Source organism: Hemitrygon akajei, chromosome 26, assembly GCF_048418815.1.
Source record: "Hemitrygon akajei chromosome 26, sHemAka1.3, whole genome shotgun sequence".
NCBI lineage: Eukaryota > Metazoa > Chordata > Chondrichthyes > Myliobatiformes > Dasyatidae > Hemitrygon > Hemitrygon akajei.
In genome coordinates, this window is record NC_133149.1 from 17069629 (window position 1) to 17097599 (window position 27971).

The 27971-nt window shown below is 41.9% G+C and overlaps 1 protein-coding gene across 13 annotated transcripts in view; it reads left to right on the forward strand.

Annotated features, from left to right (window-relative positions):
* fli1 (Fli-1 proto-oncogene, ETS transcription factor) overlaps positions 1 to 27971 on the forward strand; it is a 71196-nt gene that overhangs the window by 26096 nt on the left and 17129 nt on the right. For all 13 annotated transcript variants that reach the window (XM_073029665.1, XM_073029656.1, XM_073029658.1 and 10 more), the window contains one exon: positions 26120 to 26182. In XM_073029665.1, coding sequence (XP_072885766.1) covers positions 26120 to 26182 — 63 coding nt within the window. The remainder of the gene's footprint in view (positions 1 to 26119; positions 26183 to 27971) is intronic.

Here is a 27971-nt window from a genome sequence, read left to right on the forward strand (position 1 = left end):
GGGCAATGCCTTGGCACACAGTATAGCGTAGAGACTCAACCACTGCTCTCATGTATTCACGATTTTCTTGGACAATCTTTGCATGTCCTTTATCAACTATATTTCCCAATCTTGAACTGTCTTGTTTTCTCAATCTGAATTTGGCCCATGCCTCCATAGCAAACTTATGAGCTGCACTTACATGGTGGGTTTTGAAAGCTATTGTAGTTTTCTGCCAGTTGCAGTAACCAGTGACAGTGAAGGTAGACTCAGAATGGAACCCGTGTCCTCCACACAGGAAATGCCTGCACGCGAAGCATAATGTAGTATCTTTCGTGATAGAATACTCCAGCCAGGAGTACAGGTCAAACCAGCCACGAATAAAACTCCTTTGCTGGTTGCCAAACTGTTGCGAAGGGTATTTTGTCAATGCTGGCCGACGGGGTCCTTCCTCAGGCTGCTGGCTTACATCACTAACAGTATTTCCACCAGCACTAAGAGCAGCTTCATCCACATTCTCTTCCGAATCCCGCTCCATTTGAAGTTAATAACTCCTCGGGTGATTGATAAGTTTGTGGCCTAAGGTAGAAAGAGATGAGTTATTAACTTCAAACTTTCTGCATAATCACTCAAAGAGTTGACCTGCATGTGCATGTAATGAGAGCTGTATAACTCATCTCCTTCTACCTTAGGCCGCAATCTTATCAATCACCCCTGCTGTGGACACTTTCTGGAGGTCCAAGATCCGTATGCTCCACGATCGCTGGACTAAGTGTGTAAATGTAAGAAGGGACTATGTTGAAAAATAAATGTGCTAGGTTTTCTAAAATTGACTCCTTCTACCTTGGGCCATGAGCATATCAATCACCCCTCATACAATTTATATTGCTCACTTCTGATTACTCTCAAGCTATGCTTCTTGCTAGAGCAACTCCTGAAGGAGTTTTAAAAAAAATAATAGCAGAATTCGATGGGATAGATGTGGAGTATGCAGAAGAAAGGGCTGAATATAGATGTTTAGAACCTCAGCAGCTGGTAGCATTCAACAAAGCTGTTTGGTAGAATAGGCAAACAACCCTTAATCTCTAACTTAAATATAAGTCGCATGTTGGACACTGATTGATTCAGAAGTGAGAGATGAGAGGAGTGAGATAATTCATGTGGCATAAAGTAAACACGACCCCTATACTCAGGTCACTTTTAATAATGATTCTAAATAATAGCAGTAACTTTGGCCCGTGGATTCCCATGTCAGAAAGAGTTAGTTTGGTTCCATTGACTTCATTGAAGTAGAGGGGGGAGAAGACTGGATCGAGAACTCCAGAAGCTGGGTTATGGCAGATGAAGGCACAGCCTCCAATGGTGTGGTGAGAAAAAAAACAGATCGAGAGAAGTTTAGACTGCTGTCAGGCAGCAGATCTGGAGAAAAGAAGTATAAAGCCATGATGGAATGTGAAGGCTAAGAAGTGAATCAAAGAATTGCTTAAGCGAATCGAACTTGGTAAAGAGTTGCAACATTGAACATGTTATGCAGTGAATGGTAGGGCACTGAGAAGTGCAGTAGAACAAAGGGATCTGGGAATATAGGTCCATAATTCATTGTAAGTGGCATCACAGGTAGAGAGGGTTATAAAAAGAGCTTTTGGCACATTGGCCTTCATAAATCAATGTATTGCGTTTAGAAGATGGGATGTCATGTTGAAGTTGTATAAGACATTGGTGGGGCCTAATTTGGAGTATTGTGTACAGGTTTGGTCACCTACCTACAGGAAAGATGTAAACAAGGTTGAAAGAATACATGAGAAAATTTACAAGGATTTTGCTGACTCTGGAGGACTTGAGTTCTAAGGAAAGATTGAGTAGAGTAGGATTGTATTCTTTAGAATGAGGAAGATTGAGAGGAGATTTGATAGAGGTATACAAAATTATGAGGGATATAGATAGGGTAAGTACAAGCAGGCTTTTCCACTGAGACTACAACTAGAGGTCGTGGGTTAAGGGTAAAAGGTGAGAACTTTAAGGGGAACATGAGGGAAAATTTTTTCACTCAGAGGGTCCTGAGGGTGTGAAATGAGCTGCCAGTGCAAGTGTTGAACGTGAGCTCGGTTTCAATGTTTAAGCAAAGTTTGGATAGGTACATGGATAGTAAGGATATGGAGGGCTATGGTTCTGGTGCAGGACGATGGGAGGAGACAGGTTAAATGGTTTCAGCATGGACTAGATGGGCCAAGGGGCCCATTTCTGAGTTGTACTTCTCTGTGACTTTAGGGGCAGCAGAATAGCTTAAAGTGAATGGTGGGAGCTATTTCAAGAATGTTTGAAAAAAGTTAATGGATAGAAGTTTGCTCATGTAATGGTAAATAACTTGGTTCATTAAATAGTTTAATGTGAGTTTTTTCTACATATGGAATCAAAATTAATGTTAGTCAATCTATTGAGCTACAGATGCACTGTGCAATAGTGATTTTTTGCATAACAAAATGAGGGAAAATTCTCTTCCGCACTTGGGTTATGAGTTGCTTGTAATCTTGGGGTTTTGCATTAGATATATCAGCTGTGTCTCAGTGGTAGTATCTCTATCATTATTTCAGAAGATTGTAAGTTACCATCCATGTAACTCACCTAGACACAAGGCACAAGAGATTCTCAAGATTCTGGAACCTTGAGCAATGCACACAAAGTGCTGAAGGAGGTTAGGCAGCATCTGTGGAGGTGAATTAGCATTTGACATTATGGGCCAAGACCCTTCATCAATTTTTTATTCCCTTTTATAGATGCTGCCTGAACTGTTGAGTTCCGCTAGCATTTAGTGCATGTTTTACCTCTAACCGACTTAATTGTAATATGGATCGAGGGCTGCAAAGTTGTAAATGCTGTCTTTGGAAGAGATATTAAAATTATATCCACACAGTTAGTAAAAAGGATCCCAGGGAATGGTTTGAATGAAAAGGAGGATGTCCTGTAGAGACTGAAACAGTTGATCACATTCCTGTTTGTGGAATCTTATTATACATATGTGAATAGGCTTCTCCTTTTGCTACAGTGCAACACCAGCTGGCTGTAAAAACTACTTATTGTATATAAAATACTTTGAGGTGCTCTGAGGCTGTTAAAAGCTTCGTATAAATGAAATGATTCAAAGTGCAGCTGAATGAAGCCAAAGTGGAATTGAAAAATGGCAGCACTGACTAAAAACACATTGAAGAGAACTGAATAAAAATACATTTCTGGCCACAATCTTCCTTTTTGAAATCAGCTTCCCATTGAAACATATCATTGTTCTGGTGGTAGATCGAGACAGCATGTTTTTATCAAAGCTAGAAAATTCCCTCCTATGAGATCACATGTGAAGATTGCCAATAGACGGACGATTGTATGTGAATCTTACTCCCGGTTCAAAAGTTAATTGGAGCAGAATTTCCCAATATCACTGGAATAGGACATCCTATACACAATGTCAGTTCCCAGCATATCTCCCTGTGACTATTTTCACATGTGCAGCAGAAGGATTGAGAATTTCCAGTGACAGAGGTTGTTGCTCTCTCTGCCCCAGGTAATGTTAATTTGATACTGAAACAGAACCACTTCTAAGATTGAGGTTCAGATTCAGATTTATTTATCATATGTACATTGAAACATACTGCGAAAAGCGTCGTTTGAGTTAACTGACACACCCAGGTGTGCTGGGGTCAGCCCACAAGTGTTGCCACATAATGTGGCACCAACATAACATGCCCACCTTGCTCGGTAAGACAACAGTGAACACAACGAAGCAGAACATACCACACGGCAGAGCAGCAACAGCAAAGCAAGCCCTGTTCCTTCCTCCCACCCGTGCACCGCAGGAACAGGCTCTCTCCAGCCTCCGGTAGACTCATGGATATGCAGACATCAGGCCTTCAACTTCCCCAGTGAACTCACAGAGACCCCGGGCTCCAGCCATCAGGTCACTGTCGCACATGCCTCCTTCCCATGTGGAACTCTGATCTTAGAACCTGCCGATGATTCACTGCCCTGAGTGAGGCTATTGGCGCTCGTCGTCACTGGTCTTCCGTCCTGACATCCAAGCCGTTGGGCTTCGAATGCGGAGTGAAGGCTTAGACTCCAGCCTGTCTTCTAAGTCTTCCACAGCCCTGTCCCTAAACCCTAACCTGACCCCTAATTCCCCTTTCTGTTCCCAAAACAGAATCTAAAAAAACAATAAGGGAGCTAGGGCTTTGCTCTCTGGAGAGAAGGAGGATGAGAGGAGACATGATAGAGGTGTACAAGACATTAAGAGGAATAGACAGAGTGGACAGCCAGTGCCTCTTCCCCAGGGCACCACTGCTCAGTACAAGAGGACATGGCTTTAAGGTAAGGGGAGGGAAGTTCAAGGGGGATATTAGAGGCAGGTTTTTCACTCAGAGAGTGGTTGGTGTGTGGAATGCACTGCCTGAGTCAGTGGTGGAGGCAGATACACTAGTGAAGTTTAAGAGACTACTAGGCAGGTACATGGAGGAATGTAAGGTGGGGGGTTATATGGGGGGGCAGGGTTTAAGGGTCGGCACAACATTGGTGGCTGAAGGGCCTGTACTGTGCTGTACTATTCTATGTTCTATGTTCTTCTATGTTCTATAAAACAACTAATCCTGAGCTGTGACCTTGATAGAGATTATTGTCACAGCTAGAAGGAGGATGAAAATGCTAGGGAGTTTGAACATGCCTGTTACATCAGGTGTATTCAAATCCTGAAGGATGGAATCACAAACAAGAGAAAATCTGCAGATGCTGGAACTCCCAGCAACTCACACAAAATGCTGGAGGAACCTGCTGAGTTGCTCCAGCACTTCGTGTGTGTTGCCTGAATGATGGAATTTCAGTTGGAATCCATATGGATAAAATTAGAGGCATTCACTGAGTAAAGAAATGTGCTTCCTGAAGCAAGTTTTGGTCAGCATCTTATCACAAACAAAGGAAATAGAAACCATTGAAAATGAGCAAGATAAATGAGGCAAAGTAGCAGTAGATTGCACCCTTTAGATTCAATAGTGTATTCAACCATTTCAGATTATCAGCCTTTTTTTCTCTCTGTGTTAGAATTGGTCAATTGTAATGTAACATCATCAACTTATACCATGAACTCAGTTTTTCTCTCTCCATAGATGCTACCTGATCTGCTGAGTATTCCAGCATTCTCTTTAACCAAATTGTATTTGATAGGAAACAGTTTAATAAAGAAATAACAGAGAAGGTTGATGAGGGAAATGTAGTTGATGTGGTATACATGGAATTTGAAAAGATTTTTGATAAGTGACGACATAATATTCTTATTATCAAAGTTGAAACCCATGGAATAAGAGCAGTATGTTTAAAAAATAACCTGAGTAAAAGGAAAACGTGCAGTGGAGAAAGATTGTTCTTCAGATTAGAGTGAAGCTTCCAGGCATCAGCAATGGGATTACTGCTTTTTCCTAATATATACTGATAATTTGGATTTGGGTGTACAGGTCACAATTTCCAAACTTGCAGATGACACAAAACTTGTGGGAGTAGTAAACTGTGAGGATTTGAATGGACTTCAAGTGGATATAGAAAGGTTAGTGGAAGGGGCTGAGAGATGTTACATGAAATTTAATGTTGAGAAATATATAACATCACATTTTGATGTGAAGAATGAGGCCATGTAAACAAGAACACACAATTCTAAATGTGGTATACGAACAGAAAGATTTGGGTGCTGTATGTGTATAATTAATTGAAAATAGCAGGAGAAGTTAAGAGGGCAGTTAAGAACCAATGGGATTTTGAGCTTTATAAAGAGAATAACTGATTTGAAAGCAAAAACTGAGACACACATTTATAACACATGCCAACCACACCTGGAGTATTAAGTTCAGATCAGGATACCAAGCTTCAGAAAAGACAGAAGGGCTTTAGAGAGGGGCCATTACAAACTTAACAAAATAATTCCAGGGCTGAAGGGCTTCTGTTGTGTAGATAGATTGGAGAATGTGGGGATGTTCGCATTCAAGCAGAAAGATTTGCAAGCAGATTTGGTAGAGCTATTTATGAAGAGTAGATGGATAGAGACTATTTCCATCAGTGGAAGAGTTGAGAGTGAGAAATGTAGAATGAAGGTGATTGGCAAAAGGACCAAAAGTGGCCTGAGGAATATATTTTAATGCCCTGAATTGCATTTCCGGTGGTCGTAGTAGAGACAGGTCTAATTGTACCATTCAAATATGAGCTGGAAAGGCATGTGAAAGGGAAAAGAAATTGGTTGATGAGAAAAGAACGGGGAATGGAACTGTTCACACAGAAAGTCAGCATGGACTCAGTGGCCTGAAAGGCTTGCTTCCATGCCACTTTGTCACATGATTATCTCTTAATGCTTCAGACGAAGGCAAAATGAAATCCTTGATGTGCCCCTGACTAAAATTGTGGTGCTCTCTATCACCACAGGGACTTCTAACTATCCATTCCATTATTTTTCACCTTGTAGAATATTTTAGATTTAAAATTGAATTTGGGCTTTGGTGACAGAATCAATGCATAGTTAATATCTATGCTGATACACTAATTAAGGTATACATGTAAACACTCATGCATTATATTAACATATGGTAAACAAATACAATTAAAGGATAAATGGATGTATTAAGGATATTACCTACTGGGCTACTGGGTGAAATATAATAGCATTACACTGTTCTGTCATGCTCCTATTTATTCATAGCTAAATTTATTTCAGTGTAGGCAAATTTGTCTATCTTCTGGTGACTTGCTAATTCTAATAAAAGACTAACAGCAGAACTGGGGCCTCTTGGCTAACTCTCTTTTTTTTGGAGCTGTTATCTCACTGTCCTATTCTTCCTCTTTTTTTCAGGCCACAGTAACTCCCTCATTACATGACCCAGTTGCAGCAATTGTTGATTTTTGTAAAAAAAAACGCTCCCTTGCTGCCAAGCTCATTGGCCATTTTATGCTTAACACATGAATTTTGAAACTAAAATAACATTTGCTCTCTTCAAAGTGCTTTGCTGAATTCTCAGTTCCCACCACCCAGTCAAGTGTCCCATCCTGACTAATACTCACAGTGTTTTATGACCATCTCTGGGCTAAGAAAGCCTGATTTATGGGCACACATTACATATAAACAAATCCCATAAAATTATTAAATTCAAAAATCTGGCATAAGCACCGATATCATTGCTACGAATGGCAGAACAACTTTCAGCCCTCCCTCTACATTTAGCACTTGTTCTTTCAAATCAGTCTTCCATGCTGTTGATATCATTCATTAATATTTGTTGCTCTGGATTTTTGTATATGCAATCCCTTGTATCTATACAGTACTACAGAGGTATGGTTACCATAATGAGAGATTGTTCTGTAGATTCTGACTTATGAATCTGTAAAACTGTTTGTTGCTAGGGGAGGGCCTGTATTTGATAAACAGGAGCAAATGTCTGAGTGTTTTTAACCCGTGCCACATCAAGCACTATAATATGTTTTGATTTATTAACATCAGGAATTAATACTTTGCCCAGAATAATATTGTGCTCCACTGATCCACACATCTTATTTATGATCCCCAGCTTCTCTCCTAACTGTTGCTCAGAGAAGGTAAAGAGATCCATCTCATTTGTCACAGATACTTGGAAACACACAGTGAAATGTATGATTTCACGTCAAATCAAATCAGCAAAGATTGTGCTGGGGACAGTCTCCAAGTGTTGCCATGCTTCTAGTGTCAACATGGAATGCTGGCAACTCATTAACCCTAACCATATGTCTTTGGAATGTGGGAGGACACTGGAGCACCCAGAGGAAACCTATAGTCATGGGGAGAATGTACAAACTCCTTATAGACAGCAGCAGGATTTGAACCCCTGGCTACTGTAAAGCGATGTGCCAGTAATGTAGTGCCACACTACATTACTGTGCTGTCCCCTGTTCCACAATCATTCCATCCATTCAGGAAGGCAACTTCATAATAACAAATGTATTATCTTCTCTGTAGTTCTCCTTACTTTCCTGAATGTCTCATTCTCAGATAACATTTAACAGAAGTATTTTTATCCTCTTCTATTTGTAAAATAACGATCCTGAAAAAATGCAGGATCTCCATGCTAAGATATTACAGAATTGGAATTTCTGTTCCACATCAAACAGCAAGTCCTCTGATTTACTGTGAGATGCTGCCACCGAAGCCTTGCACAGTTAAAGGAACAAGGCATTCATGCATCATCGTGCTCATCTGTCAAATGCAGCTTGTGTTGCTTGCTGCAGCAACAGAAATGAGCAGATCACCACGTATATTTCCAAGAGTCATAGGATGGCTATTGGGGATTGGGAAAGTCCTTATGGATTAATAAATGACTTGCAAGGCTGTGGGGATGGGATCATGGATTAGGCCTTATTGTATGGCTTTTATCCCAAAATAAATAGCACTAAGGCATAAGTGTGGAAAGATAAATATCTGTGGTGGAAGACAAACACTGTGGCTGCTTTACAGGAGTTCTGTATTCCACCTGAGTTAGAAGCAATACCTTATCCATATTGGAATATATTCTCACATACTTTATCAGAGCCTCACATAATAGAGGTAAATTTGTAGCATTGTCCAGTCCTGGTCATGAGAGAACAGTCAAATGGATTACAAGATGGTCTCACTTGTATGAAAGAAAACACTCACCTATTTTCCCTTTAATTTTAATATAATGAAAAACTGAGCAGTAGAACAATTAATAAGTGAACATACACAGATATTTGAAAATGCCAAAAATGCAGTTCCTGGAATAATAACTTGATAAATTGGTAAATTGGTTGATTATTGCCTCGTCAAGTCAAGTCAAGTCAACTTTTATTGTCATTTCGACCATAACCGCTGGTACAGTGCATAGTAAAAATGAGACAACGTTTTTCAGGACCATGGTGTTACATGACACAGTACAAAAAACTTGACTGAACTACGTAATTAAAAAAACACAGAGAAAGCTATACTAGACTACAGACCTACCCAGGACTGCATAAAGTGCACAAAAACAGTGCTGGCATTACAATAAATAATAAACAGGACAGTAGGGCAAGGTGTCAGTCCAGGCTTTGGGTATTGAGGAGTCTGATAGCTTGGGGGAAGAAACTGTTACATAGTCTAGTCGTGAGAGCCCGAATGCTTCAGAGCCTTTTCCCAGATGGCAGGAGGGAGAAGAGTTTGTATGAGGGGTGCATGGGGTCCTTCATAATGCTGTTTGCTTTGCGGATGCAGCGTGTAGTGTAAATGTCCGTAATGGCGGGAAGAGAGACCCCGATGATCTTCTCAGCTGACCTCACTATCCGCTGCAGGGTCTTGCGATCCGAGATGGTGCAATTCCCGAACCAGGCAGTGATGCAGCTGCTCAGGATGCTCTCAATACAACCCCTGCAGAATGTGATGAGGATGGGGAGGTGGGAGATGGACTTTCCTCAGCCTTCATGTACTGAGGTATAGTGTAAAACCTTGTTTTGAATGCTATCCATATAAATCATTTGATTACAGCATTCCAATGAGGTAATACAAGCAAAAACAACAATAAGCAACAGAATAACTTGTTACAGTTACAGAGAAAGTGCTGTGCAGGCGGACAATGAAGTGCAAGACCAAACAAGGTAGATTTTGAGGTCAAGGGTCCATTAACATACGAGGGGGTCATTCAATAATCTTATAGCAACAGGCTAGAAGCTTCCCTTGAGCCGTGTGTATGTGCTTTCAGGCTTTTGTGTCTTTTGCTCAATGTGAAGGTGTAAAAGAGAGAATATCTGAGGTGAGGCCTTTGATTATGTTGGTTGCTTTTGCAAGGTCAGTGAAGAGTGTGGACAGCTCATGGAAGAGAGGCTAGTTTCTGTGATGTGCTGAGCTGTGCCCATAACTCTGCGGTTTCTTGGAGTCTCATGCAGAACAGTTGCCATACCAAGCCATGATTTATCTGGATAGGATGCTTTCTATGGTGTATCTCTGAACATCGGCGATGGTCAAAGGGAACATGCCCAATTTCTGCGGCCTTTTGAGGAAGTAGAGGAACTGGTAAGTTTTCTTGGCCATAACATCAATGTGACTGCACCAGGGCAAGCTATTGGTGATGTTCCAACCGAGGAACGTGAAGCTCTGAGCCCTCCTTGCTTCAATGCCATTGATGTAAACAGGACCCCCTTCCTGAGGTAGATGAGCAGTTCTTTTGTCTTGCTGATATTGAGTGAAACGTTATTGTTATGACCCCAGGCGTTCCATCTCCTTCCTGTACTTTGACTCATCAATATTTGCAATTCAGCCCACTGTGGTGGTGTCATCTGCAAACTAGTAAATGGAATTGGAGCAGAATCTGGTCATGCCAGTTGTGAGTGTAAGAGGAGTAGAGTAAGAACTGAGGATGCACACAGTCCTGTGGAGCACCAGTATTGAAGATAAACGTGGAAGAGGTGTTGCTGCCTGGCCTTATTGATTGTAGTGTGTTTATTTAAATTTTAATTTTAAATAAATTGTAATTTTTTTAATTATAAAAATTTATTTACAGGTATGTAGTGTTACAGCACGGAGTAGGCTCTTCCAGCCTAGAAACCCCCAACAAACCTGGTTACCCCTAATCATGGGACAATTTGCAAAGACCAATGAAGCGACCTGGTGCACCTTTCTGTGAAAGGAAAACCCATGCATTCCATGGGGAGGACGTACAGAGACTCCTTACAGGATTGAATGCTGAACTCCAGAACACCTTGTGCTTTAATAGCGTTGTGCTAACTGCTATGCTACTGTTGGTCAGGAGGTCAAAGATCCAGTTGCAAAAGGAAAGTGTTGAGTCCCAGCAGAGCCAAAGATAACAATACCTTCATGTAGGTACAGTCCAGCTTTGACCACCACACTTTAGAAGGAATATCAAGATCTTTGGAAGGATTTGGGAGAGATTTAGTAGATAAACTATCCAAAGATAAAGGGCTACAGTTCTGTGAAAAGACTGCATAAATATAATTTGGTCCAATTAGAAAACTGGTTAAGAGTAGATACAATAATGATTTCCAAAGTCATTAAGGGTTTTGATTAAAAAAAAATCAACTGTTTGCAGTTGGAGTACAGATAGTAACCAGAGAAATTTCACTCAGTGGCATTCTGTACCTACTAAAATGGCCACTCATCCTGTAGCTAATAAAATGGCCACTGAGTTTAGGTGAGTAGTCTTCTGCTGCTGTAGCCCATCACTTCAACGTTCAACCTGCTGGCCATTCATAGATGCTCTTCTGCACACAACTGTTGTAACATGTGATTTTTTGAACTACAGTTGCCTTACTGTCAGCTTGAACCAGTCTGGCTATTCTCCTTTGACCTCTCTCATTAACAAGGTGACTTCGCCCATAGAGCTGCCGCTTATTGGATGTTGTTTTGTTTTGTTTTTCTCACCATTCTCTGTAAACTCTAGAGACTGTTGTGCATGAAAATCCCAGGAGATCAGCAGTTTCTGAGATACTCAAACCACCCTGTCTGGCACCAACGGTCAAAGTCACTTAGATCACATTTCTTCCCCATTATGATTGGTTTGAACAACAACTGAGCCTCTTGACCATGTCTGCGTGCTTTTATGCATTGAGTTGCTGCCACGTGATTGGCTGACTAGATCTTTGCATTAATGAGCAGGTGTACCTAATGAAGTGGGCACTGAGTGTAGCTGTAAGGAAGGACGAGGGAGAAGGATTTTAAATCATTTAATTTGATTTGTAATGTAACATGAAAATGGTAAAAACATTAGATAATAGCTTTCAAAAAGGAAAGTTGTAGGTAACACAGCACCAGGAACCCACAAACAGAGGGACTGGACATCAGGGTGAATTATTGATGAGAAGGTTTATTTGTAGCGCTCAGTGATCATTTGATATTGAAGGGAGCAGAGCGAGTAAAGATGTAGGCTGGGATTTCTGCTAGAAATGCAAATAACCCATACCTGGATTTGAAGGGCCGACAATAATAGTTTCACCCTGTGAGCTGTGTGTGGTAATTGGTGGAACAACTTGTGCCGCAGGTTGAGATATTGCCTCAGCTCCAGTACCTGGGTTCAGTTCTAACCATCCTGTTAGTGCTTCTGCATTCTTCCTGCCACCTTGTGGTTTCCTCCTGGTACTCCTGTTTTGCCCCACATCCGAAAGATCTGCTGGTCAGTAGGTTTATCGTTGCCACATTTTACCCTGGTGTAGGAAGGAGAATGGAGGGGGTAGGGGTAGCACGTGGGAAAATATACATTTCTAGCGCAATGAGAATGTTTGCGAGCTGGCAGGGACTCGATGGACTGAATAGACCTTCAGGAAGGCAAGGAATTTAATTGGACATGAGCGTCTATGACAATAAACCAGTCTGAATCGGGACTTCCTTCTCGGCGCGAGGGAAGTGCAAAGGGGAAGCAGGCAGCATCGCGGAATGAATGCCCCGCCACCTCTCCTCCCCCCCTCCCGGCGCGATGGGCCCTCCGCTCTCCGCAGGTGCGTTTATTGTGTCTGTGCCACAATACACACTCCACTCGCTGCTATTCAGCAGCTCTTCGCCTCTACCTGAATCTTAAAATAAAAGATGCATTACCCAGACAAAGCCCGCCGTTTGATGCTTGACTGGATTTTCTTTAAACCCATGGTGTACTATTTGTTTAAGAGAAGGCTGAACAAATAGCTCATCAGGCTCCAGTAAGAGGCTGGCTGTGGGACAGGTGGTGTGTCATGTAAAAGCAGACCAATCTGCTTGACTCATTATTGACAAAGTGGGGTAAAATCCCCATTGTCTCCTTAATTAACAGGAGTGTGTGCTTGCAGCTCCCTGCTCTGTAAGTCCCAGAGTAGCGAGAGCTGAGTAACAATGGGTCCGTGGCCAGCGGTCCACACGCCACTCTTTAATGATTGCACTCCTAACAAACAGTAGCGATTATCCTCTCCTCTTGTTCTGGTAATGCCCACCCAGTCTTAAATAGACAGGAAGGGTTGGCAACAGCTACTGATTTTGTTAGATTAGTACAGAAAAGTGTGGAAACATCTCTTCTGGGCTGTATCAAGTGCCCTGTTTGCTGTAGACTTGATATGTATTGAGTTAAAGGGGCGGGCTGGCAGATGGGGGTTAACAGTAGCATCAGGGTGTGGGAGAAAGTTCAACCTGTCTGGGGCTCTACATACTCTGAAGCTGCCTAAAGTAGTTGTAATGATACACTCGGCGTTCATACCCCATCGATCTCTGACCCTCCCTCCAGTTACTTCAGTCAAACATACAATGTTAAAGCCCCTGGTGTGGTTCTCTAGCCCAACTCTTCAATTCCATTGTGAGTATTTAGGACAAACCAACCAGGATGATGTGCTTTCAAGAATAAAAGAGTAAGGATTTGTAGAGTCAAAGAACATCACAGCACAGAAACTGGGCCTTTGGCCTACCGAGTCCGTGCTGAACCATTAATCTGCCTACTGTCATCAACCTGCACCTGGACATTAGCCCTCATACCCCTCCCATCCATGCACCTATCCAAATATCTCTTCAGTGTTGGAATTGAACCCACTTCCATCGCTTCCACTGGCAGCTCGTTCCACACTCTCACCACCCTCTGAGTGAAGAGGTTTCCCCTCATGTTCCCCTTAAGCATTTCACCTTTCACCCTTAACCCATGACCTCTGGTTGTAGTCTCACCCAACCTCAGTGGGGAAAAAGGTGGGTGCATTTACCCAATCTATACCTCTCATCATTTTGTATACCTCGATCAAATCTCCCCTCATTCTCCTGTGCTCCAGGGAATATGAGGCCTCTGCCAGTCAGGGTCACCATGGATATTGCAGCCTAGTTGTCTGGATATGCAGGCCTGGGCAGTACGAGATGTTGCCAATGTAGCAGGCTCTCCCTCTCCATGCATCTGATGAATCCAAAGGAACAGCGGAGACCGATAGTTTGGCACCAACAGTGTCGCGGGAGTTACCAGTCAATGTTGACTCAACATAGGACTGCCTTAGGGACTCCAGCTCTGGATTCTTCCCTTGGGGTTTACTCTCCAAGATTTCCCCATGCGTGGGAGGTTTGTGATTGGAGTTGTCCTTCTCCTCGATGAGCTGCCAACCACAGCTGACGAGCCCCATCTGCCCGAAACAACTGGTTTTAAGGCTCCTGTCAGTAGAAATGGTTCCGCCGGGCTTAGTAGCTAAGTTGCACGTGAAGGCCAGAAGCTGGACTTGGTTGTCAGAGGCTATTTGAGGTGCATGTCATTGGAGCATTTAATCAGTCATGGGAGCTTGTCCACATTACCAACCCTGGCTATAACAACCTGAGGAACCAACCTTGGGAATAAACCTAACCTATTCAACTTTACTCTATAACTCAGGTCCTAAAGTCCTGGCAGCATTCTTGTAATTTTTCTTTGTACCCTTTCAATCTTATTGATATATTTCCTGTAGGTTTGGTGACCAGAAACTCTCACCATACTCCAAGTTAGTCCTCAGCAATGTCTTATACAACTTCAACATAACATCCCAACTCCTGTATTCAGTATTTTGATTTACGAAGGCCAATGCACCAAAAGCTCTCTTTACGACCCTATCTACCTGTGACATCACTTGCAAGGAATTATGGATCTGTATTCCCAGATCCCTCTGTTCTACTGCACTTCACAGTGGCCTACCCTGTCCTACCCTGGTTTGCAAACTAGTAAAACATAAGGTGCTGAAATCTGAAATAAAAACAGTAAGTGCTGGAAGAACTCAAGCAGCATCTGCAAAAGGAGAAACCATTTATCCTTCCGAAGGAGAGCAGATCCTGTTTTAATATCCCAAATGAAATTTGCCATTTTGACCACTGGCTTTGATTGAAGTTCCTCAAGTAGGATTTAAACTCACAACTTCTGGATTCTATGTTATTGATGTGGAGAAATACTCAATGGAGAGATCTGAGAGCTGTTACCCAAGTGCAGCTGGCACCTCACACCTTATAACTATCACTTTATATTCTCCAAACAGACTGTTATTGTTCTCTTTTTTTTCAGTACATTTTGCTTCCTTCAATATTTGTCACATTCCTTGGTCTTTCTGATGTGTAAGTTATTGGGAAGCATCACCAAAGGTTTTCCATAATTCACTTTCCCAAATTTCGGACTTCATATCAAATATCCCCTTCGTCACCTTTGATCTAGTCTCTGCTCTGGTCTTTCTCACAACTGAAGCTTATTGCTCCCGCCATCCTCTCATTGAATCTCTACCCATTCCTGGGCTCAATACCTTCTCCAGTGTCAGGTTCGCAGACTGGAGACTCAATTCAATTTGAATATATTTTTTCTCCAGAGAATCAAGAGACTGCAGGTGCTGAAACCTGGAGTGCAAATGATCTTCTGGAGAAACTCATTGGTGGAGCAGCATCTGTTGGGGAGATGCATGCCCCAATGATCCAACTTGCCCCACAGAATTCTTCCAGCAGATTATTTGTTTCTTTTGTATTTCCTTTTGTTAAAAGTACAATTCCATATATTGCATTTTTCTGTAACATGAATTGGAGAGCTTGGAATACAACAATCTCGATCTCTGCTTCCTTCACCTCAGCCCCCACCACCATTTTTCTGTAACAGCATATGACTAGTCATCCAATGCAAGGTTTGAGTTTAAACCTGCAAGTAGACTTAGTGAATCTGGGGTTGCTTCAGGCTAAATGGGAATTCCACCAACCCCAGTACAAAGATTAGCATTTTTTGTCACGCGTACGTTGGAACATCGAAACATGCAGTGAATTGTGCCATTTGCTTCTACAATCAGCACAGTCTGCGGATGTGCTGAGGGCAGCCCGCAAGCATCGCCATGCTTCTGGCACCAACATAGCATGCCCACAACTTACCAATATATCTTTGGACTGTGGGAGGGAACAGGAGCATCCAGAGGAAATACACCCAGTCACAGGGAGAACGTATAAACTCCTTACAGCCAACAGTGGGAATTGAACCCAGATCACTGGCGCTGTAAAACCCTATGCTAATTATTATGCAATTGTCTCACCCTCTGTTGTCTATTATGCTAGTATGCTGCTCAAATGCTGACAACCAAATCATCACAGCCACAGGTACATTCCCGAATTTTGTTGTTAGCAACAGGCTCCAGGGACAAACTATTACAAAATACGGCAATGCAACTTGGGGATTCTAAGGTCGATTTCTGACAGTCTTTACATAAGAGATGATTATGAAACATCAAGCCTTGGCTTCTGAGTGCAGGAATATTACACCATAGGAGCTAAAAATACACGGAGCATAATTTATGTTGGAAGCACAGCTGGATTTAAAAAGAAATGTTTGCATGGTCTTCTGATTTAACAGAGTGTTTTTAAAGTCCTGAGACACTGGATACTTCCTTCTGCATTAATATGTTTAAAATAAATCCCTGGAGTAAAACTTTAACCTTTTTCAGAACAGTAACTGCTACACAGAGTACAGAATTACTGGGAATTTCAAGTTGTAGCTGATACCAGACCTATCAGTCTCATTTTAATATTTTTTAGTCAAAGATACTGACTGAACTTGAATAGTATCAAATGCTTGACAATAATATCTTGACTTTCACTTCCCAGTAAGGGTGGCTGAAATGAAGGAGACCATTGGCTTGAAGTCTGCGTCTTTGATGCGCCACTTTTATTTTACTGTGGATGTGGGCATTACCAGAAGGGTTGGCAGTTTTTGGGTGTCAGCAACTATTCTTGCGGCTTTTATCTTGAAATGAGAGGGCTGTAAGATCACTTCATGGGACAATGAAAAAAGTTCACCAAGTTGGTGTTAGATTGAAGTCACATATAGATGGGACCTTAAAAAATAATAAATTTCTTTTTACAAAGCCATTAGTGAATTATTTAAATTTTCATGTCAAACCCAAGGTTTCAAGCATCACTTTTACTGATGAATGTTATTTATATTCAGTTTCTTAAACTAATTTCAAATTTTCAATTTATCATGATTTGAATTAATAATGTTATTAATCCATACCTGCTTCATTCGTGTCATAGCATACTCATTTAACTATTCAAACCCTTGTCTGTCAATATGGGAATGAAAGGGTTTACATATGAGAAGCATTTGATGGGTCTGGTCCTGTAGTTGCTGGAGTTTAGAAGAAAGAGGGGCCATCTCAGTGAAACCTATCGAATATTGCAAGGCCTAAATGGAGCAGAGAGGATATTTGCTATAGTGAGAGGGTCTAGGACCAGAGGGCACATCTTCAAAATAGAAGGATGTCAATAGACAATAGACAGTAGGTGCAGGAGTAGGCCATTCGGCCCTTCTAGCCAGCACCGCCATTCACTGTGATCATGGCTGATCATACACAAGGGTGGTGAATCTGTGGAATTCATTTCCACTGACAGCTATGGAGGCCAAGTCATTGAGTATATTTAAAGTAGAGGTTGATAGTTTCTTATTTAGCAAGGTTTTCAAAGGTTATTGGGAGAAGACAGGAGAATAGGGTTGGCAGTGATAATGTAGGTTTTCACAAATAGAAATGGTGTTATGTTTAAGAAAAACCATAGCAACTCATTTATTGTGGTCCAAACACAGAACACAAAACACGGTAAAAGTACTTTATGTAACTATGTCTTCGCATCAGACCAGCCTCTTAAAGTGAAGCCCAACTCAATGCCGGTGGCTGTGAATTATGTATGTTTCCACCAATTACATTGTCATACAATAATAAATTAGCCATGATTGAATGGCAGAGCAGACTGAATGGTTTGATTTGGCTCCTATGTCTTATGATTATGAAATTGAGATCTGTAATGACCTGACACATAACTAGAGTAAGTTTCACTTTTTCATTTTCTACAGCCTTGCATCTACAAACTGAATTAATTTCTTTTACAAAGACACTGTAATTTAGTTTAATGCCTGAAAGGTGGGTGTAACAGAAGTGCCTGCTCCATGGGTGCTAAGATGAAGTGCAGTGGGAGCTCCAGATAGCTCTGCCTATTTCATGTTTTGTTGGTTTGAACACACATCAACAAACCTGCACCATGTGAAAACTGCGATGGGGGTTGGGGGAGGTGGGGAGAGAGAGTGAAACAAAGGGAGCACTGTGCAGGAGACTACGGCTCAGGAAACACAACTCTTTGGGGATCCCAGAAACCACAGGAGATGGCGAATCAGCCCAGTTTGGGGGACTGGGACAGATGACTTCCCCAGAGCACTTCCCAAAATGATTACAGTCTGAATGAAGAATATTCTGTTAAATATCTCATGACATTCCATTCATTTTAATGTTGGTAACTAATAAAACAAGTCATAGTATATTAATGATTTATTACTTTCCTTTTTCCATCCTAGATCTACTTGATAGTGGAAACATGTGGTTGAATGAAATAGCTTAGATAACTGTTTTCAATTGTTGAATCTTGCTGAGTAGCGTTAAATCATTTATTGGAAATTGTCTCTTTATATTAAAATACATATATTTAAGCTCTTGTGCAGTGGAGCTTGGGGAAGTGTATTAATCTGGCAGCACCTGGATTTCCAAATAATCCCTTTTTATTTATAATAAATTATCTAATTCTCTTTAGACAAAAGTAAGCAGAACACAACCTAACTTTGGGGAGAAATGTGCAAAGGAGTTTTTAAAATGTTTCTCCAGCCAGTTGATGGTTTGTTTTCAAATCCAGTAATTGTGAAATCGTAACACTGTACACTCTCAGCATGTTTACAGTGAAACGATTAACTCCTGGCCCAATTCCTAAGTCCTGTTTGTGTATTATTTCTTGCAGTCTGGCTACTAAGTAATTGCTTAAACTCATGATCTTACCTTTTCTTGGCCAGCATCTAAAATTCTCAGACAACTTTAAACCATCAAGTTTAAATATCACTCTTTCTCTACTCAATTTTAGTTTTCCACATTTAAATCATATTTTGAAATGCCACAGTTTGCTTTGGAGAGCTACAATGCATTCCAGACTTTCAGTTGTACAGATACCCTTAAACTTTTATTTTTGGAAAAATGCTACAACATTTGCGAATAGTTCTGCAGTCATTTCAAATGCTGGCCGAACAATAAGTGCAGTGTGTGCAAAAAGTGAAGGTAGAGTAATGTGTCATATTACCTTACTGGCTGGTGGTTCGGTGCCAAGTTCCAGGACTCATACAATGCAGAAGAGGCCATTTGGTCTATTGTAACCATGCCAGCTCTTAAAAGAGTTATCTAACTAACCAAACTCCCCTTGTCTTTCTGCAAAACCTTGCAAAGTTTCCCTTTCCTGTTACAATCCTGATTCCCTTTCAAAGTGACTCCTGAATCTGCTTCCACTTTCTTCCTCAGGAAATGTATTCCAGATCGCAACAAATAGACACTTCAGCACCATCACATTCTACTTTAAGTGTTTATAAGCTTTTATGTTACTTTTCATTCAACAGATCAGGGCTACTTTCTGTCAGTAGATATTGTTGGCCAATGTCTTTTGGGAAATCTGGGCAACTAAGATAACAGTTTAACTTACACAAGGCGGAGGAACAGCAATAGCATCTGAATGTCAGCTGTCAGCAGCCAGTCTTCTGTACTTTGCTGACAATCTAAAGATCAGCAACGCATATTGCAGGTCACCAGAATCAGCCCTGAATTAACTTAATAGTCAATCTGGCAAAATGTAGCATAGATCTGGAGTCTAGGGGCAAATACAAGCCTGACTTAGTAAGTAAAGCGGATTCTATGAAGGAGGTTGGAGAAAAAGTTGGAATTTTAAAATGATGCTGTCCTCACTGTGACTTATTTTTCTTGAAGTTCAGATTGCATTTGCTACTTGAATTTAAATCCCCCAACTGTTGTGGCGTGTTAAGATTCAATTTTCTGAATACATGATCCTGAAACTTGATTCCCAACCTAGTCATTTAACCATTGCATGACTAAGCACCAGGCTTCTGCTATTTCTAATTTGTGTACATCAAAACAGTAGCCACTGACCACCAGACACAAAATGCTGGAGGAAGTCAACAGGTCAGGCAACATCTCTGGCAGGAAATAAACAGTTGACGTTTCGGGCCAAGATCCTTCATCAGGACTGGAAAGGAAGGGGGCAGAAGCCAGAATAAGTAAGGTGGGAGAGAGAGAAATAAGTACAAGCTGGCAGATGATAAGTGAGACCAGGTGAGCGGGAAGGTGTGTGGGAAGGTGTGTGGGTGGGGAAAGTGGGATGATGTGAGAAGCTGGGAACTTTTCACATATGTCCAAGTTTGATTACAAAACCAAGGGAAACTTCTTCACTAGAGGGTGGTGCCAGCAGAAATGGTAGATGCTGATTCAATTGTATTATTTCAGAGCAGTTTAGGTATAACATCGATAGGAGAGGTTTGGAGTAATCTGGTCTAGCTGAAGGTAGATGAGACTAGGCAGAAGATCAGGTGGGCATAGACTAGATGAGCCAAAGGGCCTTTTTCTCTGCTGTAATACTCTATAAATCTATGAGGAAATTAAGAGGTATAGTGAGTACAGAGAAAGATTTAAAGCAGCTTCAGTCCCTTGTGGACAAGTTGGATGAGAACGCGACAGAGAAAGGGTGAGGTCATTCACCTCAGTAACCAGAACAGAAAAGTAGTGTATTTGCTCAGTGACAGAGGTTGGTGTTGAAGTTCAATGTTGAAGGTGTGCTTGCACAGGTTACTGAAGGCCAATGCGCAGGTGCAGCAAGTTTTTAGGACGTCAGATGGCATGTTCGCCTTCATAACATTTGGATTTGATTACGAAGTAAAGAAGCCTTATTGCACTTGCGGTGGGCTCTGATGCGACTGTGCCTGCAGTATTGTGCACAGGTTTACTCTCCTTACCTGAGCAAGGATGGAGTTGATATTGTGGGAGTGCAGCAAAGGTTTACTGGACTAATTCTATATGAGAGTTGTGTAGATTGCAATGGTACTTGTTAGAGTTAAAGCAAAGAAAGAATACCTCTTGACAGTTACAAAAGTTGAAAGGCTTTGAGAAGCTGATTGCAGGGACAATGTGTCATCTGAATGTGGTGTCTAGGACTGGGGACATAGTTTCATTATGAGCGGTAGGCTGTTCATGTCCGAGCTCAGGAGAAATCTCTTCAGAGACTTCGTGAACCTTTCCCTATCCCAGAAGGTTGTGGAAAATGTATTCATTCAGAACACAGATGGTTAGATTTTGGGACATTAAGAGAATTAATGTATACAAGTGGAAGAGCAGCTACCATCTTGTTGAATGGCAGAGCAAGCTCAAATGACTGAATGGCCTATTCCACGTCCAGTTTCTTTCTTATGTTCTTAATGTTCAAATAATAAAATTAACAAGGACTACATTTTGTTGCATGCACATATCTTTTGCCAAAGGTTGCGATTTCTCCTGAGCAGACAACAGTTCTAGTTGCTATATAGGAACTGAACTCAATGCCTTTCCATGTACTTCTCCCTTGGGAAAAGACACATCACCCACTGTTGATATTGGACTATCAGTTCCCTCAGAAACTGATTGGAAAGCTGAGCCTACTGGGCCTGAACACCTCCCTCTGCAACTGGATCCTAGACTTCCTGACTGGGAGATCTCAGTCAGTCCGGATCAGGAGCAGCATCTCCAACACCATCACACTGAGCACGGGGGCTCCCCAGGGTTGTGTGCTCAGTCCACTGCTGTTCATTCTGCTGACCCACGACTGTGCTGCAACACACAGCTCGAACCACATCATCAAGTTCACCGATGACACGACCGTGGTGGGTCTCAGCAAGAACAACGAGTCAGCTTACAGAGAGGAGGTGCAGCAGCTAACGAACTGGTGTAGAGCCAACAACCTGTCTCTTAATGTGAACAAAACAAAAGAGATGGTTGTTGACTTCAGGAGGGCACGGAGCAACCACTCCCCATTGAACATCGACGGCTCCTTGGTAGAGATTGTTAAGAGCACCAAATTTCTTGGTGTTCACCTGGTGGAGAATCTCACCTGGTCCCTTAACACCAGCTCCATAGCAAAGAAAGCCCAGCAGCATCTCTACTTTCTGCGAAGGCTGAGGAAAGTCCATCTTCCACCCCCATCCTCATCACATTCTACAGGGGTTGTATTGAGAGCATCCTGAGCAGCTGCATCACTGCCTGGTTCGGAAATTGCACCATCTCGGATCGCAAGACCCTGCAGCGAATAGTGAGGTCAGCTGAGAAGATCATCGGGGTCTCTCTTCCCACCATCACGGACATTTACACTACACGCTGCATCTGCAAAGCAAACAGCATTATGAAGGACCCCATGCACCCTTCATACAAACTCTTCTCTCTCCTGCCATCTGGGAAAAGGCTCCGAAGCATTCGGGCTCTCACGACCAGACTATGTATCAGTTTCTTCCCCCAAGCTATCAGACTCCTCAATACCCGAAGCCTGGACTGACACCTTGCCCTACTGTCCTGTTTATTATTTATTGTAATGCCGGCACTGTTTTTGTGCACTTTATGCAGTCCTGTGTAGGTCTGTAGTCTAGTATAGCTTTCTCTGTGTTGTTTTTTTACGTAGTTCAGTCTAGTTTTTGTATTGTGTCATGTAAACCATGGTCCTGGAAAACGTTGTCTCATTTTTACTATGCACTGTACCAGCAGTTATGGTCGAAATGACAATAAAAGTCACTTGACTTGACTTGACTTGAATTGTCAAGTATCCAGCCACTCACAGTTAAGTAGCAGGCTTGCACAGCTCTGCTCCAAGTCCAGGAGGATCCGATGGACTGATAGTAGTCCATCTGTCAATCTGCTCCTCTATCAGATTCCACGTGCATTCAGGCTAGTTGTGGTCTTGGTGCCCACTCATTTGAGTGAGGCTTCTCACCTGAAGATGAGGAGAAACAAGGTAAATTCAGATATCTATTTTTCAACTTATGTTACATAATTGTTTTTGTATTTGCATTTAAAAATTTTTAAATCATTGAGTAATGATTTTAATCAATGGCATTTAAAAACTCTTAAGAGTACTGCAGAAATTTCCAGGAGGTGAGACTGCACCCCAAGCCTTACCTTCTGTCTGCGCAACCAGAGAGTGCTATGTGGAGCTGTCACTGAAGTCTCATTGTTCCTCAGCCTGGCCTTAGAACGAGGTGGCTTTGGAAAACTGGATTTAAGCATTTGTGCAAGATTAATGTGGTTGTGGAGAAAACTTGTGTCAAGAGTGTCTGAGTATTGGACCGCTTTCCTGCAAAGTCGCCATTAATTACTGAATGGATCCTTTGAATGCAACCTCACAACTGAGTTTAGGCCAACTGAAAATGCAGGACTTGAGCCAACAGGGCAAGTAAGTAGGAGGTCAGTGAGTGATGGGACCAACAGGGCAGTTCTGTAGCCATTGGGATTGAAAAACAGGGAATAATGGAAATCACATTGGATTGGAATTTATAGTAATTTTTTTATGATTTACGCTGTACTGCTGCCACAAAACAATGAATTTCATGACATATGTCAAATAAACTTGATTTTAATTCAGAAAAGAGTTAAGGCATTGGATTAGCTGAGAAATTGAGAGAGGTAAATAATTAGGTTAAATGTTAAATTTTACATCTAAAATAACGTGCACTGCATGGCAATCCCTTAGCATTGAACATTATTAGTAATATTTACTAATTAGTTTCTATTACCTTTTCATTGAGATACAAATTTAAGCAGCAAAGACAGTGTTAATGCTGAAAATTGCTGATTGTTAACAAAACTGATCGAGTTAAAAGGGACAATAACAATGTTTTATTGTTTACAGTGAAGATGTGAAGAAATAGAAATGAAACACTTACAAAATTTAATGTGGCATTGTTGACGGCATGATACTTTTTTGCATAACCTTTTTCTTTTGCACTGTAGACACTGGATTAATTCTACAAGCAATTGACCACTTGGCACTGAAATGTGGCAAAATTTATGAGAAGGGCGTCAATATCTACCTGAGAGGTCTGAGGTTATTCAGTCACAGAGATCATTCAAGGCTGAAAATGATGATTTTTTTTTGGAATTAAGGGGTATTCAGACCAGGCAGAACATTCAGCTTGAGGGCAGAGGTCAGAGATGGACAGCCAGTCTGAGATCAATATGGCCCACTCCTGCTTCTGCTCATTACTTTCTCGTGTTAATAAAACAGTGTGAAATGAGACCATTGTGTAATATAATATAACTGTGTTAAATCATACTGCCTGCTTTTATCCCACCCAGTGTCAGGCTAATCTATTTGATTATGCTTAAGCCAAACATTTACATATATCATGGTATTGCACCAGATTGATTACTGCTCAGATTCATGCAAGCTGTTGTTATACCAGATTAATTGCTCACAGATAAACGAACAAAGCCATTCCATTAACATCTACGCAAGTCTGACTCACACCAGCCTGTTGCACTGATGCCAGGAAAAAACTGTCAGTGTATTAGTGAGGAAGGATCCCCGGTGTTGCTGCTGTAGTTTCCCTAGTGAATGGCACAATTAAAAACAAAGGTTGTATTAATCTAATCAATCAAACACAGAATTGTAAACTCAGCCAGCTCCATCATGGGCACTAGCTTCCCCATCACTGAGGACATTTTCAAAAGGGAATGCCTCAAAAAGGCATTATCCAACCTTAAGGGACTTCACTATCCATGAGATGCCCTCTTCTCATTACTACCATCAAGGAGGAGGTGCAAGAGCCTGAAGAGATGCACTCAACAATTCGGGAATGGCTTCTTCCCCTCCACCATTAGGTTTCTGAATGGACAATGAACCCATGAACACTACCTCCCTATTGTTGCTTTTTTTTGCACTATATATTAAGACCATAAGACAAAGGAGCAGAAGGCAGCCATTCGGCCCATCGAGACTGCTTCGCCATTTCATCATGAGCTGATCCATTCTCCCATTTAGTCCCATTCCCCCGCCTTCTCACCATAACCTTTGATGCCCTGACTACTCAGATATCTATCAATCTCTGCCTTAAATACACCCAATGACTTGACCTCCACTGCCGCCCATGGCAACAAATTCCACAGATTCACCACCCTCTGGCTAAAAAAATTTCTTTGCATCTCAGTTCTGAATGGGCGCCCCTCAATCCTTAAGTCATGCCCTCTCATACTAGACTCCCCCACCATGGGAAACAACTTCGCCGCATCAACTCTGTCCATGCCTTTCAACATTCAAAATGTTTCTATGAGGTCCCCCCTCATTCTTCTAAACTCCAAGGAGTACAGTCCAAGAGCGGTCAAATATTCCTCATATATTAACCCTCTCATTCCCAGAATCATTCTAGTGAACCTTCTCTGAACCCTCTCCAATGTCAGCACATCCTTTCTTAAATAAGGAGCCCAAAACTGCACACAGTATCCCAAGTGAGGTCTTACCAGTGCCTTATAGACCCTCAACATCACATCCCTGCTCCTATACTCTATTCCTCTAGAAATGAATGCCAACATTGCAGTCACCTTCTTCACCACCGACTCAACCTGGAGGTTAACCTTAAGGGTATCCTGCAGGAGGACTCCCAAGTCCTGTTGCATCTCAGAACTTTGAATTCTCCCCCCAATTAAATAATAGTCTGCCCGTTTATTTCTTCTACCAAAGTGCATGACCATCCACTTTCCAGCATTGTATTTCATTTGCCACTTCTTTGCCCATTCTCCAAGTCTCTCTGCAGACTCTCTGTTTCCTCTGCACTACTGGCCCCTCCACCTATCTTTGTATTAAATGGTTTACACATTTTTTATTGTAATTTATAGTGTATTTTAAGTTTTGCACTGTACTGCCACTGCAAAACAACACACTTGGTGGCATAGGTCAGTGATAATAACTCTAATTATGATTCTGATTCATGCTGAAAATGTCACAGTGTGTTTTCGTTTTGTTTGGCGGCATGATCGGCCCCGATATTGTGGGCCGAAGGGCCTATTCCTGTGCTATGTTCTATGAAGTTGTAGGGGAGAAATTTCGCCAACCCTATATAGAGCAAGGTCCCACAATCCTAAAATGGCCCAGGATCACAGGAAACATTTTAATGATCTTGTGGCTCACCAGATTGTGAAGCTGGCCTGCTGCTGTTGTTTGTCCTGCCTCCGACAGCAAGGCCTGTTCGGTATTGCTGAGGCTGAAAACTTCAAATATTAGGTACACTAAGAACAGACTTTATTCTGGTTTCATAACTTGCTGGTTCACATGTTCAACTCAGTCTCTTACTTCTTTTAGATCCATTGTATGATACTGTCAGGAGATCCGGTTGGGGTAATAATATGAACAATGTGACAAAAGGTAGGTACCTTCAAACATCTTTCAAAACCGTATGAAAATCAATAAAGGAGATGTGATAAAGAACAAACCATTAGCAAAATGGAACAGAGCTGATGAGTGACTTTCTGAATGCATGTTTTTGGAACAGAGATATGATCATTAGCAATGTGTACTCAGACTGTGTGTCAGGTAAGAAGGCTCAAACATGGTTCTCAGTGAGGATTGGTAAGGTGATGCAATCTGGAGTTTTACAGTCTAAAAGAAGACTTCAGGAAGACAGAGTGTTGGATCTGAGATCCTGTGCAAGAACAGCTTGTACTGGTAGATGCTGTAGTGCATTGATGTTAGCACAGTTAGGATATAAGATCAAAATAGAACATTTTCTGCACTGTGTTACCTGGCAACATGATTGTTGGGACATTGCGTAGGTGGCAATTCATACCTGTGGCAGTTACTGTACTTGGCTGATCCCGCAGTGAAGATTCAAAGAAGTTTCTCCCCGGTCAACATCTCATAATGATGTACACCAAGAGGAAGTTTGTTGAGAAAACTAGACATGGATGGGAGTATGATTACAGAGTCATAGAGCATTCTGACCCATCTAGTCTGTGCCAAACTGTTAACCTGCCTAGTCTACTTGATCTGCACCTGGACCATAGGTCTCCAAACCCCAACCATCCATGTACTTATCCAAACTTCTCCCAACTCAATCTTTAAGATGGCACCACTGAAGACGTGCAACAGATTACTGGTAGTTCAAAAACATAGGAATTTGACTAAAACCATTATTAATAACACTGTTTTTGGAGTAAATTGGGGTGGACTATCACTGCAGACAAAGAAGAAGTGAGCGAAGGCAAAGCAAACTTGACAGGTGTGCCCTGCTGGTACGCTGCAAGATCGATGCATTGGCACTGTGCTGGTTGGAGTGGACGGTTCAGAGGGGAGAAGACAGGTCAGAGGAATTCCAATGCCCATCCAACTAACCTGAGTATGAGGGTGGATCACTCTAGTGGTTGGAAAGTTGTTGGAATTGATTGTTAGGGATGAGATTACAGAGTACCTGGAGGCACATGACAGTATAGGCCAGCATGGTTTCCTGTAAGGAAAATCTTGCCTGACTAACCTACTTCAATTTTTTGAGGAAATTACAAGCAGGGTAGACAAAGGAGATGCAGTGGACGTGGTGTACTTGCACTTTCAGAAGGCCTTTGACAAGGTGCCGCACAGGTGGCTGCTTAGCAAGATAAGAGCCCATGGAATTACAGAGAAGTTACTAGCATGGGTGGAGCATTGGCTGATTGGCAGAAAGCAGAGAGTGGAAATAAAGGGATCCTATTCTGGCTGACTACTGGTTACCAGTGGAGTTCCACAGGAGTCGGTGTTGGGACCGTTACTTTTTATGATGTATGTCAATGATTTGGATGATGGGATTAATGGATTTGTGGCTAAATTTGTCGATGGTACAAAGATAGGTGGAGGAGCGGGTAGTGTTGAGGGAACAGGGAGCCTGCAGAGAGACTTAGATAGTTTAGGGGAATGGGCAAAGAAGTGGCAAATAAAATACAATGTTGGAAAGTGTATGGTCATGCACTTTGGTGGAAGAAATGAACGGGCAGACTATTATTTAGATGGGGAGAGAATTCAAAATGTAGAGATGCAAAGGGACTTGGGAGTCCTTGTGCAAGATACCCTAAAGGTTAACCTCCAGGTTGAGTCGGTTGTGCAATGTTGGCATTCATTTCTAGAGGTATAGAATATAAGAGCAGGGATGTGATGTTGAGGTTCTATAAGGCACTCGTGAGACCAG